The 21335-nt window shown below is 38.9% G+C and overlaps 1 protein-coding gene across 1 annotated transcript in view; it reads right to left on the bottom strand.

The window, feature by feature from the left end:
* F13A1 (coagulation factor XIII A chain) overlaps window positions 1-21335 on the bottom strand; it is a 198692-nt gene that overhangs the window by 102507 nt on the left and 74850 nt on the right. Inside the window, exon 5 of the mRNA XM_036766459.1 lies at window positions 6196-6314. Coding sequence (XP_036622354.1) covers window positions 6196-6314 — 119 coding nt within the window. The remainder of the gene's footprint in view (window positions 1-6195; window positions 6315-21335) is intronic.

Below are 21335 nucleotides of genomic sequence, written 5' to 3' on the forward strand. Positions count from 1 at the left end.
GACTTCCCAAGTGCTCCCTGGGTATTGCTGTGATGCTAGGAGAAAGCAAGGCAATCTTCTAGCATGTTGGATGGACCTTGTGTGGTGAACTTGGGGGAGATCTGGATAGTATAAGAGTCATGCAAGGTGGGTAGCTATTGATGGCTTGTGAGCTGTACCACTAAAAGAAACTTCCAAATGAATGAGTCACAGATCTGTTTGAGTAACTAAACCTACCTATCATATGTGATACTTGGATTTCAGGTGGGTATTTGTCAGTCTTTAAAAATATTCTTGTTAATAGATGGAGGAATGTGAGTTGGATGATAATACTTTCAGGAAAGTTCAGTTTGAGGTAAACACCCATATCTAAAGAGGGGACTGATGTCAATCACTAAAAGCATGATGTGGGGCTCTGCCCTTGGTTTGCTTCTAATTGAAATGCCTATCAATAACTTGGATGAAAGCATGCTTATAATTTAATGATGAAATTTAAAAGGGATAAATTTAAAATTATTCACTGGAATAAAAAACAACTGTCCAAGTACAGGATTAGAGACACATTTGACAAAAGACTCATGGTTTTAGACGATTGCAAACTTAATTAGTCAACAGAGTGATGAGGTTGCAAAAAACAAAAATGCTGCATTGATGTATGTCTTAATGCAGACTTAGGGGTTTTGAGTTTCCCTTGGGCATCTTCACTTAGAAAGGTGGGGAAGCTACTGAGGTCATTATAATATATTATAAACTTGAGCTTCTCATGTTCATGGAAACACAGCTTCCAGAACAAGGGAGTTGATGAGCACCTTTGTAGTGGTCACACCTGAATGAATACAAAGAACAGGATGGTGAAGGAGTTTAAAGTCATCTGATAAGGTGAACAGTTAAAAGACCTGAGGATATCTAGCTTAGAGGTGGGTAGGCTTAAGGATAAATGAAAGGGATTTTAAATAGTTGCAGGACTGACAGGGAGAAGAGGGATTAGACTTATTCTATGTGGCTCTAGAAAAGGACAGAATTAGGATCAATGAGCTGAATTTTTTTAGGTGGCAGACTTTAGTCCATCACAGAGAAGAGCTTCCTAACAACCAGGGCTCTCTAAGAGTGCAATAGGCTGACTTGTAGGATGTGGTTAGATTAGAATACATTCCCACCAACTCTCAGATCCTACAGGCATCAGATTTCCAGGAAGTCTGGAATCCATAGGGACATGCATACTGACAACAAAAGTAAGTTTAACAGTTGTGTGGAGAATTGATGGGTGTAAAGATAGTGTTCTGATTGATCTCCTTGTCTCAAGTCTCTCCCTACTCCAGTCCATCTTCCAAGCAGCTGCCAAAATGACATTCCTTAAGTACCAAATTGACCATGTCACTTGTCTCCTCAATAAATTCCAATAGTTTTCTTATTACCTCTAGGATAAAACATTAACTCTTTTCTTTTGTTTTTAGAGCTCTTTATAAATGGGCACAAATTTATCTTGCCAGTCTGATGCATTATTCCCTTCTCATGCCCTATGACACATTTAAACTGACCTTCTTCCTGTCTCTCACACACAGTATTTCATCTCTCATCTCTATGCCTTTGTGATAGCCATCCCCTATGCCTGGCCTGGACTGCTTTCTCTCCTCCTTTGTGCCAAATAGAATCCTTCAAGATTTACATGTTGTCTCCTTCAATAGAATGTAAGCTCATTGAGAGTAAGAATTCTTTCAATCTTTTTACTTGTTTTCTCTGTATCTATCTAATGTAGTACCTGGCATGTAGTAGGTACTTAATAAATGTTTGTTAATTGACTGACTCCCATAGAACGATGAACTTATTGATTATTGATAATTAAAGCAACACTGAATAGATAACGTATTGACCAGAGAGCAGGATTTGAAAACAAGCCCTCTATTAGTAATGCAAGTTATCATGTATTGGGCTTCCTTGATGTATCTTGATACACTCCCTTTGTCTTTTTCTGACTTATCAGCTCATAAGACTATTTTGGTTCTGCAAAATAATTCGTCCTCATTTCACTGTGTGAGTTTTCCAAATTCAATATTGCAACCTTAGTCAAATATCAGCTCCTGGACATCTGTCTTCAGGAATTTTAGGTGATGTTTGCAGCTCACTGAGTTCAAAGACTTTCAAACCACCATCAGCATCTTTATAGGTTGAGCTTCGTGGGCCATTCAATTCAACTTAGCAGTGACACTAGGCCACAGAGAGCAGCACTGGCTGAAGGTAGATCTTCATTACTATTCCCCCACCGACATTTACAGATGGCAACACTATTTAAAACATCACTCAGGAACGCAAACATCAAAGACAAAGCTATATCTCACCTTTGGAAGATGTTAGCTGTTGATTTTTATCCCTCAAGCAAAACTTTCTGACAAATGCAACACAACTATTTATTTTTCCTCTTGTTATTGCTACAAAATGTTTCCCTCCTGAAATGTGTGTGCTCTTAGGGAAGTACACTAAACTCATCAATTCTATCTAATTTTTCAAGGGGCAAAAGTTTCCAGGATGAATTAATGAATTGGCTGAATTGCAATGAAAAAAATAAGAAATACACATCACTTTTAAGTGCAGACAGTTATAATTCTACTTGCTGCTAATGACACATCTAAGTAGACAAGCTATAGTTGCTGCTTTAATACAGGGATAATACCCATTTGTAATTAGTAGCATTCATGTGTAGAAATGCTGCATTAATAGTCCATAAAAACCTGTGTTCTTAATTGACTGAATGTAGACTTTGCCGGTAATATAGACACTCCATCAATTTATGGTTAATCTATGTTCTAAAAATGGTTATTTTTTTACCTGAGTTGTTTGAAACTAAGTGTATTTTATGAACAAGCATGGCCCTAAAGAAGAGATATGGGAAGACACCCAAACCACTTCTTTGAAGAAGTAGGAGGTCCACACATGTGCAACATTGCATATATTTGCACATTTTTTTCAATCTATTGATCAATTTCAATGATTTTTCCCTCTTTTCCTCTTTTTTTCTTTAAAAAATGTTATTATTTGTTATATGGCATGGCTAAGGTGTCAGGGATACTGGGAGAAATTCTAATGTAAAAAACTAAAAATGTCAAAAAATGTATTTTATAAAAAGAAACAAAGCATATTTTGCAAAGAAACTTCATAAAGAATATTTAGGTTGCCTGTCCAATGACAGTCTACCCAATGTATTCAATGTACCTGAAGTATATTGTATACTCATATAGAATAGTGGAGATCTGGACTACGAAACATACAGAAATAAAGTATAAGATAGAAATACTGGGTAAGATGCATCTCAGGATTTTTAAAGGATTAAGAGGCCAGAAACAATAGGTAAGCTCAACTCATAAGATACAGCATGCCACAAAAAACTGAGTATCCCTCTCACCTCTACGATCCATTCTGGTTCTGCAACAAGACACAAAACATTTTTCTAATAATCCTTTGTACCAACATCTAACTTTCTAATGTAGAAAAGAAACAAAGCAAATAGTCTGAAATATACCAGTTACATAGTCCAGTGTATCAATACTCAAGAAAACAATGAATAAGAGGAGTCATGAGTGACAGAAATATGGGGCTGCTTTACAAAGCTAGACAGAAATCAAGAGAAATACATGTATAATATTCATCTTAGGAGAATGGAAAAAAATAGAGAGTAACAAGGAACAAGAGTATTCACATACCCTTACTGTGAGAAAGCAGGAGTGACAATTTGTGATAGCACTATTATATCTATTATAGTTTCAAACTTTTTCTCTTGCCTGAGCTATTATCTACCAGGATGTCCCATAGGTATCTCATTCTCAACACATCCAAAATGGAACTCATTATTCTATTCTACTTCTCCAGACCTACCCCCCATCTTCCAAACTTATGCCATTTCTGTTAATGGTATCACCATTTTTCCAGCTGTCCAATTCACAACCTCATAGTAATCCTTGATTATTTACTTTCCCTCAACTTCAGTATCCAATCATTTGCCAAGTCTTGTCAATCCTACCTCAACAACATCTCCTGCATCTATGCCCTCAATGCTACTGGTACCCACCTCTACCCTGATTCAGGCCCTTATCATCTTTCGAATTGATTATTGTAACAGCCTCTGAACTTCTGTCTTCCTCCAGCCTCTCTGTTCTCTAATCTAACCTCCACAAAGCTGTCAAGCTGCTATTCTTAAAACAATATTTGTCCATGTCATCCCCTCTTCCTTCAATGATTCTTTATTGCTGGGAGGGAAAAATTTAAAATCCATTGGTAACAGAGAGGAAAAAAGGGTATTTTATGTAGATATGTTGAGGATTAGGCTTGCTGGGACCCCAAAATAGCAATGTGCAGGTCCTGCCCTGAATGAATTAGACCCAAGCCTTCTCTCAGCCAAAGACAAGACTTATTAGAACACAAGTCAGGGCAGGCATGATTCTAAAAATCTGCCACATTGGCCAGACTCCTAAGGAATCTGAGCATTAGCCAGACTCTTAAGGAATCTAAGCAATTTAATGGGGGGCAAGATGGACCTTATGTGCAGATAGACCACGAGAAGGATATAGGAGTGGCCAAGTAGTCTGGAGAGACTGGGAGATAACAGAGATGGACCCAGAAGGGCCGGGTGCCTCAAGTGAACAACAGAGTCCTGGATCATGTGAAAGGGGTCTAGATGGCAGTCTAGGGTGGGCCCAGACAATGAGGGCTGGGCTGGGTTAGGGGTAAAAGACAATTCAGGAGATTGGGTGTGGGGCCACAATGAAAAAGCAGTTAACTGGGAAGGGTCAGTTGCCCCAGGTGAATGCCAGGGACCTGGGCCACATGGGAGAATCTAGGGCTTTTCCTTTTTGGGGCCCAGATCCCAAAGACATAATCTTTTCCTTTTAAGGGTTCAGATCCCCTCCCTATCACATATATAGGTTGTCTATGTAGAAGAGACATAAATGTTTGCAATACCAGACTGAATTTGAAAGAGAAATGGTAGAACAAAGGAATATTTTAAAGTCTTCCTATTATGAGAGTTCAAAATGGCAGAAATAAAAGGGTAGAAGAAGGTAGGGGCAGACCTTTGATAACAACCCCCAAATTTCCACACATTGCTTTTCTTTTTTCTATTTGTCTTCTTTTTCTCTAGAACTTGCCTTTCCCCTCTACCTGGAGACAAAGTAATTTGGTACCATTTAGCTTGAGCTCCTGTCTTCCCTAAAGACACACTCCCCTAAGCCATCCCACATAGGATAACATTACATGAGATAGTCATAAAATCTCTAGCCAGGGTCATGAGGAGGCTGTCAGTATTTTTCTTTCCAGATTTGCTTTTGCACATCAAACCCTTCATCAGTAGAGGAGAATGATTCATACTGTTCTAGTATAATATAACAGATCTTGCTGAACCTTTCCCCATTGGCATGGCCTATGCAAACCCCAGCTTTAGTACTCTAGGGCCTGAGATGGCTCCTTTCCTATGCAATGAATTCCATCTATGCTTACTGTAAGACACTACAAGTGGAGTGTCTTCTGTGGCCCTTTTTTGCATTTCTAGGCTCACTATTTAAAAATGTATGCATATTCTGCTGCAATGAATAAAATGCAAACAAGAATTCATAGACATTATCTTGAGGTTTATAGCGTTCATAATGGAACACTACAGTCTTTGAAGAATTGAAATGGAAGATTGTCTGGAGGGCAAAGGCAAGATATATGCTGAGCATCGGTAAGATGCAACACTCTGTAAATGAGAAATTGTGAAGAAGAATAAGAGTAAAGGACTTTCTAAAAGAAATGTATAATCAAGAAACATGGGCTGGTCATGTGGGGGGGGTGAGGCACAACCAATGGGCAATCTGGTGGTTATCTGTGCTCCATTGTCATTCTCATGATGTTCAGAGAAAGTAAGGAAGACATCTCATACACTGGGTAGACCTTCTTTGATGAACTTAAGAGATGATGAGGATGAGGGTAAAACCAGGCATGGATGGATAGAAATCAGTATAATTCCTGGGTATATCCACATTGCTGAGATCATAAATCCATTAGAGCATTATAGTTTTTGAAGAGAATATATTTTTTTCAATAAATAGATATGAATAGTCCAACTACTCTCAAGTAGGAGAACACACCTTTATTTTTTTTTTGGCTATTGAAAAGGGGTCTCAAAAGGCTGGACACTATGGGTTTAAACAAATGCTTAGGAGGATGATGATAAAGTTCAAAATGTCTTACCTGACCATAGTTCCAGCTCCTAGTTTTTATGTCATCGAAGTTTCCATGGAAAATAACCCCAAGGTCATTCAGGACATACTCTTCCCTTTCCTTCTCATTATCTAGATACACAGCATCTTCTGCAGAAGGGTTTAAACATAATAGCCATTACTAAGTAACTTTCAAGTAGTCCAAAGTAATGTCTTATTTTTTAACTGAAACATGAAAAATATGATGAAAAAATATCTCTACTTCTGAGTCTTCTTTCATTTTTTCCCATGGAATTTGAATCAACAGTGAGCACAATCAGCACCAAACATCGGAATGTAAATGAGGCATGCTGGGAAATGCTGACGAGTCCAGACTCTTCTTCATGTGCTCAGGATGGCACAATTAAATCGCCATGTCTCATCAAGCATTTTATGATTACTGTGCAGCAGCAATTTTAAAATCAGAATTCTATGATGCAGTTCCAAATCAGCGACACAGATCAAAGAACAATTTCTACCCTATTAATGTTAATAGAAAACAGCTGAATGACAGATGATTTTTAAAATAAATCTGTGGCCTAAGAAATCACACATTCATCAAAGCATCAATATTCAGAATAAATCTATAATCTCATCAATTTGGATATTCATTCCAGCCATGCAGCTTGCAACCCATCTGGTCTTGTCCATCCTGTGAGAGTGATTCTTGTCTTTGTCCTCCCATGAGTGCATCACAGGGGTCTGGCCAAAATGTCGCTTTTCCTTGATATCTTAAGGGTACTAGTAGAATACTTAGCCTGCCTATTTGTCATTCCTCGATCCTTGCCATGTGACCACCCTCAATGGCTTAGAAGGCAATTTCATCACTCAGGGTGTCCATTTTGATAGGGAACTTAGATTGTAAGATCCTTGAGGCAGGGACCATCTTTTGCCTATTTTTACATCCCCAACACTTAGCACCAGTGCCTGACACATAGTATATACTTGTCATTGTTCAGCTGCTTTTCAGTCATTTCCTACTCTTTGTGACTCTATTTGGAGTTTTCTTGGCAAAGTTACTGGAGAGGTTCACCATTTCTTTCTCCAGCTCATTTTTGCAGATGAGGAAGCTAAGACAAACAGGGTTAAGTGACTTGTCCAGGACCACATAGCCAGTAAGTATCTGAGGCTGCATTTGAACTCATGAAGATGAGTCTTCCTGACTCCAGTCCGTTGTTGTGCCTTGCTGCCTTCAGTATGTGCTTGTTTAATATTTATTGATTAATTGATAGATTGAGAAGGAAGTTAATTCTTTTTCACTTTTTCCATGTGTGTATGCGTGTCCAGGCTCCCTGTGTTGGCTGCCCACCCCTCCCCCCATGGATTTGGGGCTTATTCCCTGAGGCTATAGGCTTGAGAATACACTCCACTATTGCTTTGCTTCCCTTTTCATAGTAAGGATTCTGTAACATTCCTAGGCTGGGCTTTTGAGTATAGTAAAAATGCCTTTATTACGTCTCTGAGGATACCAGGAAGGCATGAATCCTATTTCTGAGGGTCTAGTTTAGGAACGAACCTGACTATGCTCTCTTAGCTCTGGATTCTTCTTTCCAAGCATCTGAGACCAGACAGACTATTCTCAGTTTTTGGTTCTTTTCCCCTGTACATGTGAAAAGTCTGCCATTTAATTCCAATCCTAATTTGTTTCTTTTCTCATTCCAGTGAAAGCGAAACATTTATCTGAATATTGCATCTTTTCTGATGTCCAGCTTCTATGAGCAAAATATTTGATTCTTTTTCCTCCTGTCCTTTGCCTTTTCCCCAGAAATCTAGTTTCCCTAAGTCCAAGAATTATTATAATTTTTGGAGATCTTGAGAGATATCTTTTGCTTACCCAATAACAACTAATTCATACAGTAATTTAATATATATATATATATATATATAAATATATTGCATATATATGTAATACACCAATGTCATTGTAACAGTTGTCCCACTTAAGGGCTATTCAATAGGCAGTAGATGACTGGATGGTGAACTGTTAATCACCATACCTTCCCCAACCTTCTTTGATGGTGGAGAATGGGATAAAATGAATTTCAAACTATCAAAATGATTTTTCTACAGATTCTTCTTTAAAATGTATTTATTCAATGGACTCTTCTGGTATAAATTTGTTTCAATTACATTTAAAGATCAAATATTACAAAGACATAAACTTCTGAGCGATCTTTCCCAATGATGGACAATTGAATTAACTCATGGCATGTTCGACAGACATAAAGCTGACTCTTCAGGACATATCAGCATTGCTCACATCCTCTCTTGTTTTGTGTTCTGTGTCCTGGTTCTAGAGCAGCACGTGGTCTGACCATGGAGTCAGCTGTTAAGATCCTCAAAACAACCCTATGAGGTGCTCTTTTTAATCCCTATTTTATAGATGAAGAAATTGAGACTTAGATCAAGTGACTTAGACAGATCAAGTGACAGATCAAGTGAATAGCTGAGGGGAATTGAACTCAGGTCTTCCTGACTCAAAGTCCAGCACTCTATCCAATGCACCTTTGCTGCCTCATCTCTGTTATGTACAACTTGTTTTCTTTTAAAGTATGTAATAAATCCAACCTATAGCTTTCAAAGCTTTCCTGCTTGTCTGTCTTTTTCTGGCCTTCCATTTGACCTTTTCTTGGCATTCTTTATAAATATTAAAGTGATCTCTGTCTCTCTCTGTCTCTCTCTCTGTCTCTCTCTGTCTCTCTCTGTCTCTGTCTCTGTCTCTCTCTGTTTCTGTCTCCGTTCTTTCTATCTCTCTGTCTCTTCCTGTCTCTCTTTGTCTCTATCTCTCTCTCCATATATGTGTATAAATATATACATATATATGTTAATATTTATCTCAGCACCTCCCTTCACTTATCTCTCCCTGCCATCTCATCAACATTTGAAGGCCAAATGTAGCTCTGATCCTGATAAAGTTAAGGAGATATCGTATAGCCACGATACTCATATAAATGGCAGGAATGGTGGAAACTTGAAGAAAGTTTAAAAGGAATTACATGGTTCCTGGCACATAGTAGGGGCTTAATAAATATTGATTGATTGACTGAATGACAAATAGCAATAAGATTAGATGATCATGAAAGGCCCCTTTCAGGCCTATATTCTTTGATTATTTCTTCCCACCACTGGGCTTTGTGTTCATAAGTTCCCAACTAAGAATATGGATTCAATTTTAAAAGCACTAAAGCTCTCATATATCTGTCAGATTACTTAAAATAGAACTGGCACTACTAATGTAAGTGTCATTGCCATTGTATTTATAATTGAGCCATAAAGGCATACCTCACATTGACACAGCAGGGTTTTGCCCTTGCAAAAGTATTTATCACATCTTTTAAAAACTCAGGGTGCATTCTCATCTCCCTGAAGTGCCAGGGAACCTGTGTTCTCCAGCTAGTGCAAGAGAAAGGAGACTGCTTCATGCCCTCCCCATGTTTCCCTTTTCATCCAGCCTAGCTTTAGGCAAATAGAAGCATCATTTGCCCAACCCCTGATGTGCTCAAAAGGCCTATTTACCTTCTCTTCAATGTTACCTGTAAACGCAACAGAATAAAGGAGAACAGAAAATCGTTTCATCTCTTCTTTTCACTAGCAACAAACCCAGGATTCCCTTTGGAGAGATATAACAGGCAGTGATCTAGTGAGAAGGAGTGTTGGACTGAGAGAGTTGGGAAACCTGGGTTCTAGACCCAGTTCTTCCACTAATTCACTGAGACCTTGGGATGGCACCTCCCTGAGTTTCTCATCTGCAAAATGAGATGATGGACCAGTTGACTTCTGAGGTCACTTATAGCTCCAAGACTCTAGTTGTAACATTACACACACACACACACACACACACACACACACACACACACACGCACACACACACACACATATATATATATATATATACATATATATATATATATATATTCCAACATATATTCCACAGAAGTTGAATATCATAAATGACTTCACTAATTAAATAGACCTGTTAATCTCATCAATGTGTGTATTCTCCAGAAATGCTGATCAGAGCTCATTTATCTCTTCTCATGTGGACTCTTGTTCAGGCAAATGTCTGATAGAAATGATGTTCCCATAATGCTGCAGGCCTCCCTCTTGACTTTTTAAACACTATGTGACTACCCATACAATTCTCTCTCCTTCTATGGGCTTTTGTTCTTGCTGTTCCTCTCGCAGGACATCCTATCTTCTATCTCCCTGACTTTTCCCACTGGATGTCTCCCATGCTTAGAATAGTCTCCTTTCTCATCTCTCTCTCCTTGCTTCCTTCAAGACTCAGCTTAAATCCCACCTTCTAAGGGAAGTCTTTCTCATCTCTCCCACTAAATCCAGCCCTCCCCCCCACCCATTGTCATCCTAAAAAGTCTTCCCTCTGAGATTGTCTTCCATCTTTTTTTGTATATAACTCATATGCATGTACATAAGGCTGTCTCCCCCACTAGAACAAGCTCCTTGAGGGAAACGTATCTTTACATCCCAGCCCTCCATAGTAAATCCCTGCTCACTGACATATATAATCAGCCTACCTCCTTTCCTGGCCCTGTTCTTCCAGGATGACCTCTTTTTTTGGCCCTTTGAACACATAAGTGATTCTCGGTAATATGAAAATAACTGATATTTTTCTAGCCTTTTAAGAATTACAACAAAATGTTGTCTCATTTTATCCTCACCAAATCCTGTGAGGTAGATTGGATTATTATCTCTATTTTATATATGAGACTCAGAGAGTAAATGTGAGCTAGTAACTGTCACATAACTATTAAGTATTAAAAACGAGATTTGAACCTGCATTTCTCTTGACTTTAAGTCCTGCATTCTGCTAACAAGCAGGCTTCTCACCCTCTTTGCATTTTCCTTGTTATCCATGGTCCTTTAAGGAGATATAGTGAGTTATTCTCCTATTTACCAAAATGGAAACTCAGTCTAGACAGCTTGGTAACAAAGCCTTTATTCATCTACTTAGGTTCGATCACATCTGAACTCAAACTGACACCTAAGTAAGGAAGAGGGCTCCTTCCACAATATATGTTTGTCTTCTAGACATAGGGCTACCCATGTTACTCACTGGCTCAAAAATCTACCATGGCTCCCTATTCTTCCTAGAATAAAGGGATTCCAGCCTTTAAGTCCCTCCATAATCTGCTTTCAAGCTATCTTTTCAGCTTTATTACAAACTACTTCCCTTCATGACGCTCTGAATTCAGTTTGCCTTCTCCTACCTTAATTCATTTACACAGGTTGATCCCCATGCCTGGAAGGCTTTTTCTTCCTCATCTCTATCTTTCAGAATTCTCTCCCTTCAAGAGTACATTTAGGGACCATTTATATTTTGTGAAACCTTCCCTGATCCCCTCCAGTTCAATCAATCAATGAAGAAAACAAAAAGCATTTATCCAGTTATACTGAATATTCAGCACCTGAAGTTCCTGGAATTGTGCTAGGCACAGGGAATACAAAGAGTCCCTGCCCTCAAAGAGCTTATATTCTAATCAAGGTGATAGCCTGCAAATAATTATGTGCATATATACAATAATATGTATAATATAATAATGGTGGGAAACAGCATACACACTGAAAATTAAAAGAAAAATGCAAAGTTATCATAAAGTAATTAACAGGTGTTGGGCACTAGTACCTGTGTGGGGTGGGGTGGATTGTCAAGGGTGGCTTGAGGTAGCACCAGGGCTCTTGTGGTGGAGGTGAGGAAGAAGTGCATAATATCTGCAAAGGCAGATACTGGAGATGGAAAGTCCAGTGTGAGGAGCAGTAAAAAGGCCAGTCTGGCTGGAAAATGGATTGTAGAATGGAGAGGTGTGTGCAATAAGCCTGGAAAAGCAGGTTGGAGCCATATTGTTAAGAATTTTTTTTGTTTTTGTTACTGCGCCAAACAGAGGAATTTATGTCTTATCCTAGAGGTAATAGGAGATTTCCTATCTTTCATTATGCTTTCTTGTGTATTTATTGTCTTCCACCCTTTCCCCTCAAGAAAGTATAAGCTACAAGAGGGCCGGAAGTGTATCATAAAAAAATATATCCTCAGGGCCTAGTATAATATCTTACAGTTAGATTAGACTTAGAAAAGACAGTTCTTGCCACCAAAGTCCTTGGCACTGTCAGACAGTTCATCAGAAGTGAATATGATTTTTATCAGTGGGAAGGACATTGAAGAAGAGATGTCACCATCTGCTTTGCCACTAAGGACCATGGGACCTTTCCATCTGACTTATGTTTGAAATCTTCCGTCAATGTTGTCTCCCCCTTAGAAGGTGAGCTCCTTGAGAGCAGGGAGCATCTCACTTTGCTATTTATATCACCAGGGTTAAGAACAATGCTTTACACATAGTAGTTTCAGTCTTTTTCTGTCAGATCCTATGCTTCATGACCCCATTTGGCGTGTTCTTGGCAAACATACTGGAGTGTTTTGCCATTTCTTCCTCTAGTTCATCATACAGATGAAGCAACTGAGGCAAATGGAATTAAGTGACTTGTTCAGAAGCATTAATTAAAAATTGGCTGCTTTCATATCTACCAATCAACAAGCAATCTGACTAATTTAACTTCAGATTTAAAGACTTTCAATAAAGTGTAAGATAAAGCTAAATGGGAATACATACAGAATTAAGAGAGAGTGAGAAGGAATTTTAAAATTGTACCTATGTAGGTAATAGTGTATATGAAATGACATTAAACAGTTATCTATGAATGGAATAAGAGTTGGCTGGAGATACAGTAAGAGTCTAGAAGTTGTGGTAGGAAGAACTTGAATTATACTTAGCAGTTCTCTATTCAAATCCAGTTCTGTCCCTTAATGAGGCATATAGGCTTGGGAGTATATGTCACTTAGCCTCTCTGGAGAGTCAGAATAATGATACTGCCCTGACTCCCTCAGAAAAGTTAACGTGAAGATCAAATGAAAGAAGATAAACCTTCTAGAAACCCTAAACCACTAGTTAAACGTTAGCTCCCATGACTTCTCTTGTTAGCCCAGCTCTATGAGATAATAGCTTGTTTGTGTCATGGTATCTGCCTTTCTCCATATCCCCAGCACTTAGCATAATGCCTGCTAGACAGTAGGCACTTAATAAATGCTTGTTGACTTGACTTGGTTTCACTTTGACACATTCATAGTAGATCTTGGCTAGGGTTACATACTTATAATTCTTATTCATTTTCTCTGCTGTTATGAATTGTTTTCATATACTTAAAACAATATTGGAACTGAAAGAAACTTGGAAAAGGGACTCCTCCCCTACCCAAGAATGTGCTTTGTACCTTTGGGTTATTATTGATAGCACATTATAAATCAAAGCCACAAACCAGGGACAGGGGGCAGTTTTGTGACTCAAGAATAGGTCTCCGTTTCCTTCCAGCCACTCAAACTAAATCATGCCACAAGATGGACAGGCATGATCATGAATCCATGGCAAGTCATAGAAAGTCAAATAGAGGAGCCTGCATTTTAAATTTAAATTTTTTTCTTGACTTTATGGGAAGATTGAAGGGGTAAAGCACATCTGTCACTTTAAAATACAGTTGTCCTAGAGCTAGGTAAAAAATATTCACATCACTATGGAAACTCCAAAAATCTTTGTTTGATGGGCTAAAAAAAAGGGAGGAGGGGGATTTGGTGATTTAACCCTTGGAATTCTTTTGTCTTTTATCTGCTTTTTTTTTTTTTTGAGTTGTTTGTGAAGAGTGGAGAAAGGCATCTTTGCACTTCAGAAAGCTAACACGCAACAAAGACAGATCCAGCAAAGCTGCTCACAGTTCTATAAGCCAAACATTACTACATTTCAGGGGTCTCGTGTTTTGGGGTGTTTTCTTTTTGGTTCCAAAGGTGATTTCTTTGGTATAGTTAAAGGCAGCTGATATCCCCATAACTGTTTTGCAGTTTAAAGCTTTGGAATTTTAAAACCTGGGGCTCTGAGAGGTTAAGTAATTTACCCAAAGTCATACAGCCAGTATATATCAGAGGCCTAACTTAAACCCAGATCTTTCTGACTCAATGCTGGCTCTCTAACTGCTACCTTAGACTTCACACTCCCAAATGCCTTAGAACCAGCTTGGGAAACAAGATTCCCAAAGTTCAGTGGGGTGGGAATAGAGTAACAGGCCTCAGTGGTCTCAAGTGAATTTTGGGGGTGGGCCAGTACAGGCAAACAACAATGAATGCCCCTCCCCCACACCTCAAAAAAAAAAAAAGACCAGTGGCGCTGATTGTGATCTTGGTACAGAGACTACACACAAAGATACTAGCCCTACTGGCATCAAATCATGTCCCATGAGCGGCTCTGAAGCCAGAGCATATCTTCAGGCAATCTTGCAAATAACCAGTCACCAAGGGTGGTTAACAATTTATGCTAGGCAAATAGTAAAGAAAGATGATCTCATTTATTTTACTGTTGCCATTTGTAGAGATGTTGGGATAGTTAAAAATAAAATTGTGGGCTGGTAAATTTTTAGGACATGTTTATAGAATTGATTTCAGGCAGTCTTGGAAATTGCCATTTGCCTACTCACCCAGGGAAAATTAGAATTTATACCAGAACAGTAGAAAGGAATACTGATTTAATTAATTTGACTATCGGAATCACCTCTACGGGAAAGAGTAGTCTATTAGCTGGTGTTGGTTGTTAAGTCTGTTGAGTTTACTCACATGCTGCTTTAAGGTAAAAAGTAAGTCACTCTTATAAATTTAAGAAGTCTTTCACTTCCTAGAGGTCTGGATCCCAGCAAGGGGGATCAAGGAAAATCCAAAGCTGTTGTTCAGAAGGCTGCTAGGATTTCTCCTACTAATTGGTGATGTGCAAAGGCCTTCTCTGATGTAGTAGATTAGTTTGAAGGAGCTGCCTCATCTACATAGAGGTTAAATGATTTGACCAAGGTATAATATGTCTCAGAGACAGGATTTGAATCTTGGTCTTCCTAACTCTAAACTCCACTTTCTAGCTATGATCCCGTGTTTCCTCTAACCTTCAAGTCATTTGTCTCTGAATGATTTTTTGAGGTTGTGTGTTTAGCTTTTAGACACTTAGAAATATCCTTTCCCTTATCCAAAAACCATGGAAAAGTAAAAGATCTGTCCCCTTTAAGATGCCAGAAGGGAGCAGCCCTGAATGAGGAGATTTATAATAACTGGGTAGGAGAAATAATACGTAACACATATCTCTCACTGCTAGGTGGTGCAGTGGATAAAACACCAGGCCTGGAGTCAGGAAGACCTGAATTCAAATCCAGCTACAGGCACGTAGCAGCTGTATGACCCTGGGCAGGTCACTGCCTCTATTTTCCTCAGTTTCCTCATCTGTAAAGTGGGGATAATAATAATATCTTCCTCCCAGTGTTGTTATGAGGATCAAAAGAGATAAGAATTATGAAATACTTAGTACAATGCCTGGTGTGTGTATATATATATATATATATATATATATATATATATATACACATATATACATGTATATGTGTATTATTATATACACACACATATATATACATATATACAATATATGTATGTACATACATGTAATATAAATGCTACAAATACAAAATATATTATATGATATAAAATTATGTATTGTCATATATAAATATATAACATATGAATGTTAGCTATTACTATTAACTAATTAAAACGAAGTCAGAGACTGAATCACTAGGAAAAGTCAACAAAAAGGAGTTCAGCCTGCAAAATATTTTTCATCGTTGAAATTAAGCAGGTGGGGTGATAAGCTGCATTAGGAGAGTTTTGGAATTGACATTAGGAACAACATCTTGCCTGTAGGAGTTGTGAGACATGGTAACATATTAAAAATGGCATTTCTGGAGTTAGCTTTTCTGGAAATTTCAAACTCATCCATCTTTCTAGAATGGTTTAATGGCCATCTTGTCTAGAAGGAGGAGGACAGACTAGAAGATTGCCCTCTTGTCCCTAGAGTCTAATGAGTCCCTGAAACCAAACCTGCTAAACCCTGCTAAATGCGCTGTATGCATTACAGATTATATCTGTTCTGAAAGTGTCTTTGACTTGTACTCATTTGCCAGATTTCCTGGTTAAGGAATTTTCAAGCGTATTCAAATACCTTTAGAAATATGACTCTTACTCACAGAACAGTATCTACAAAGAAAATGTCAAGTCTTCCTTATTTAGCACTTACCCTCTTGGGGAGTAGAGTGCCCTTGATGCTATACATTATTTTTCTTTGCACAGAAAAATATTGTTTGATCTCATGAATATCAGCTTGGACTTTCCTTCCCCTTTCTCTTTCACGGTGGTTCTGTGCCACCTTAGTTAGAGCCCTGGAAACCACAATTATGGAAATTTCTAGGCACATCTTTTGATCATTGAAGAATCAGAGGAACCAAGGACTTTGACTGTCCAAAAGAGGTAGTAAGGGCATTGGGCCAAGAGTCCAGAGACCTAAGTTATTGCGACTAGCTTTCTATGTGATCCGGGCAAGTCAATGAATCTATTTCTGTATCTGTAAAATGGGATTAATAACACAGTGATTAGTGTTAATGACGTTCCATCAATGTCAAAGGGTTGCTATGAGGATCATAGCTCCTAGAAGTGAACTTTTTCATTCCCCCACCCCCATTTTATAGATGAGGAAACTGAGATCATGAGAGGTAAAGTAACTTGAGTACGGTCATAAAGGATATTAAATGAGAGAGCCAGGAGTTAGCACTCTTCAGTGGACTGGCTCTCAATGAAATAAGGATGGGAAAGTATGTTGAAAAGCATGAAGTGCTATGCAAATGTGATAGTGTTATTAATGGTGCGAAAATTTGATAAATAACTGAGCATCCAGACATAGCCCAGGTGTAGAGACTTCTTACTCTGCTGACTTAAACACTCTTTACCTGGGAGTCAGCACCATCCTTAGGAGTGCACCTTCACTGTCTGAGTCCTCCAGACTACCGCTGATAGGAGCTAAACTGTGCAGTTCTAATTGAGGTGAGGAGGGGCTGTGGGTTCATTTGAATAACTGAATGGACCTCACCTACTGTTCTGGAAGGAACTCAGGTCTAGAGGAAAATAAAACTTTATTTTGTAGAGTGGATGTTTGTGAGTAAAAAGGCTGCGGTTGAGTCTGCCATGCTCCATTAAAACTACATAAAAATGAATAAATAAACAAAAGCTGATGATGGCAATGGATATATTTCCTAGGGTCATAGTTGCAAGAAAACTATTATTAGCCAGTGGATTCCTAGGAGACTAAATTAACTATCTAGCTCATTCAGGACCTTGAACCTACTAAAATATATAGAATTATCCAGAATTCTTGTATAGTCAGAGAATAATAGTCTGAATTCACTTGTATATTCATCCAGCCCTCAGAAACACTTTGTATTTTACTCCTATTTATAGTAAATAAAGCTGTGTGACTTTGGGCAAGTTATTTAGCCTCCTGAAACCTTGGTTTCCTCATTTATAAAATGGGAATAGTACAAATAAGATGGCAGCTAGGTAGCTCAATAGGCAGCGCACCGGACCTGGAGTCAAGAAAACCTGAGCTCAAATCTAGCCTCTTTTTTTTTTTAAACTAACTTACTAACTTTACTGTGTGACTCCGGGTAAGTTGCTGAACTGCTGTTTGCCTTAGTTTCCTCACCTGTAAAATAGAGATAGTAATAGCACCTACCTCCCAGGTGTGAGAGATGGCCCACAGTGAAGTTTCCTCACTGATCTTTTTGATCGGCTTCCTTTCCTGAGTAACTCATGAAAGGAAACCATACTAGCCCTCTTCTGACCCGGCGCCTCCAAGTTTGGTAAAAGGAAATGCCTAATGAGGTTTTGTGGAACACAGTCCTCTGATAGGGTACAGATCACTTATGAATAATTATGGTAATGAAGGACTGAAATTGCTTTGCCCGTATTAGTTAGACATTAGTAAGAAGATTGGGAAGCTTCCCTCACCAGCCAATGGTGAGGTAGGACAGGAGTTAGAGGTGGGGTTAGGATTAGGACAAAGGAAGCCTGAGAGCTCCCGCATCTTGCACCCCCTGTCTGATGCTGCTTGAGCCACAAGGGCTGTGCCCTTTATCGTGAGAAAGAATAAAAAAACCTTTTCTGATCTCCGACTCAGACTCCGAACTTTTGATCGTCCCACACGCAGGGTTATTGTGCCAATCTAATGAGGTAATTGTAAAACATTTAGCACAGTGCCTAATGCATAATAGGTGCTACATTTATTATTATCAATTTATTATCATATGAATTTTATTAATAATTTATTAATGATAAGAATTATTAATATGAATTGCTTTGTAAACCTTGAAGAGCTACATAAATACTATAAATTTTCATTTAAAAGATGTAAGAAGGTGGTTTGTATGTGCTATTTTCAGGAAGCTGTGAGAGGAAAAGGAAAGAAGCCTCCTCCTTCTGGATCAGTTGGGAATGGGGGAATTCAAGAAATAAAGGGAAGTGGTGGCAGCTGGAACCCAGTAGATGACATTATGGAGCCTGGTCCTGGAATGGCTGGAAAATGGAGGAAGAATACCGTGGATGAGGGAGTGCTGCAGTAAAGAGCCTGTGACTCTATAGGTCCAGGCCTTAATACTCCAATGTAGGAATAATCAAGTTCCTTCCCTCTCTCTCCTTCCTTGGAACAAAGTCTTGCAGTGCTTATTAGTTCCTGGGTAATAAAGTTCCAATTAGCCAATAAGCATTTATTGAATCCTTAATATGTGTCAGGTACTGAGCTAAGTACTAGGGATACAAAGAAAGAAAGTCCCTGCCCTCAAGGACTTTATATTTTAATGAGGGAGACACTTTGTAAACAACTATTGTTGGTGGACCTCCTTCCTTCTTGAAATGGACTGAAGCCATCACAAAGGTGATTTCTTGATTTACTCCTGGATAGGATTTAAGTGAGGCAGAGCTGCACAAAGTCATCAGCCTCACTCTCTCCTCCAGAGTCATGGAAGTCTAATGACAAGACAAAAGTCAAGATGACTGGTGATGGCCCAGGATGCAGCGGGTGACCTTGGCCTTTCTAAATTAAAGTCTTTCCCAGGTCTCAGTTTGTCTGAGGCCATGCCCATTCAATGACTAAGGGTTCAGTAATAATTGAGAGAAAAGGTGGCCCAATTTACCACCCCAAAGATATCAGTCTGGGAGAGGAAGACCCTCAGTTTCTGGCAGAACAGAAAACAATTCCTATTTATACTCTAAACCATCAAAACTAAATGATGAGTCACAGAAGCTTGAGCTAGGACTATTATTGGCAATTCAATGAAGGCCAGAATGATTTAATTTTAAGATGGAGTCAAATAGCTCCATTTAAAACACAATGGGCTTTTAAAAGCCTGTCTTTTTGGAGCTATATTTCAAGAAATCAAAATCAAAACACAAAGGACCAAAAGTAAATTGTCCCAGCTTTAAAAAAAAAAAAGAGAAAGGACTAATATTGTCTGAATACAGACTGAAGCATACTATTTTTCACTTTCTTTCCTTCTTTCTTTTTTAAATCTTCCTGTAAAAAATTACTTATATGGAAATGTTTTACATGATTGCACATGTAAAACTCTATCAGATTGCTTATCGTTTCAGGGAGGGGGGGAGGCAAGGGAGGGATAGAATTTGAAAGCTTAAAAATGTTAAAAATTGTTTTACCATGGAAGAAGAAGAAGAAGAGGAGGAGGAGGAGGAAGAGGAAGAAGGAAAAAGGGAAGGAGGAGGAGGAGGAAGAGGAAGATGAAGAAGGCAAAAGAGAAGAAGGAGAAGAAGAAGGAGTAGGAGAAGAAAGAGAAGGAGAAGAAATTCTGCCCAACTGGCAAGTTGGGATTTCAGAGAGAAGTTACTACTACTCTCAGATAACATGATAAAGACATTAAGACAAAACATTCTCCAATGAATCTATTTTACTCCTTTCCACAACAGTTTCCATGGGAGGAGTAAGCTTAAACTTAGACCACCATAATTGTAGTGTTTAAGAAATGTTTAAGAAATATGTGTGCCAAGGTTTAACTCACAACACCTTCTCTGAAAGTCCTCTCTGTGTAGAGACTTCATGAAAAACCCTTGTATATTGGAGATAAAGTTAGAGGGAAGGCATTAGAATTGAAGGGTTGGGGAAAGGCTTCTTAAGGAAGATGGGATCTTTAGCTCCAATTTGAAGAAGGCCAGGGACATCAGGAGGCAGAGATGAGGAGGGAGAGCATTCTAAGCATGGGAGACAGCCAATGACAAGGAACAGAGTAGGAAGATAATGTGCCTCATGGGAGGAACCTCAAGAAGGCCAGTGCTGCTGCTTCATGAGTGCGTGAATCTCATTTTTTGCCTTCCCCTGTTTTGTTCATCGTGCTACCACCTGAATCCTGTGTAACCATAGGCAACTCCTGATTCTCATCCTACTTGTCTGACCACTCCTCTGTCTCCTTTGCTGGATCCTCTTCCAGATGCCCTCTAACTATCGGTGTCCTTCAGGGTTTTGTCCTCTTCTCTTCTTTCTCTAACATTGCTTCACTTGATGATCACATCAGCTTTCATGGATTTAATTATCATCTCTATATTGATGATTCTCAAATCTACCTCTCCTGACCCAGTCTCTGCTGACCTCCAATCTTGCATCTCCAACTGCTTCTCATATCTTAAACTAGATGCCCAGTAGACATCTTAAACTTATAATGTCTAAAACAGAACTCTATCTTTCCTCCTAAATCCTCTTCCCTATTACTGTTAAGAGCAACACCATCCCTCCCAGTCCGTCAGGCTAACCATCAAGGAGTCATCTTGGATTCCTCATTATTTCTCAACCTCCCCCGCCCCCAGCCCCATCCCATATCCAGTCCGTTGCCAGATGCTCTTGATTTTACATTTGTAACATCTTTCAAATATGTCCCCTTCTCTCCTCTGATTCTGCTACCATTCCAGTGCAGGGCCTTATCTCCTCACATCTAGATTGTTGCAATATGCTTCTGGTGGGTTTTCCTGCCACATGTCTCTCTGAATTCCAATCTATTCTCCATTCAGCTACTAAAGTGATTTTCCTAAAGCCCAAGTCTGATCATGTCACCCCACCCCCTCAACTCAATAAACTCCAGTGGTTCCCTATTACCCCCAAGAGCAAATACAAAATGCTCTGTTTGGCATTCAAAAAGCCCTTCATAGTCTAGTCA

Source organism: Trichosurus vulpecula, chromosome 1, assembly GCF_011100635.1.
Source record: "Trichosurus vulpecula isolate mTriVul1 chromosome 1, mTriVul1.pri, whole genome shotgun sequence".
NCBI lineage: Eukaryota > Metazoa > Chordata > Mammalia > Diprotodontia > Phalangeridae > Trichosurus > Trichosurus vulpecula.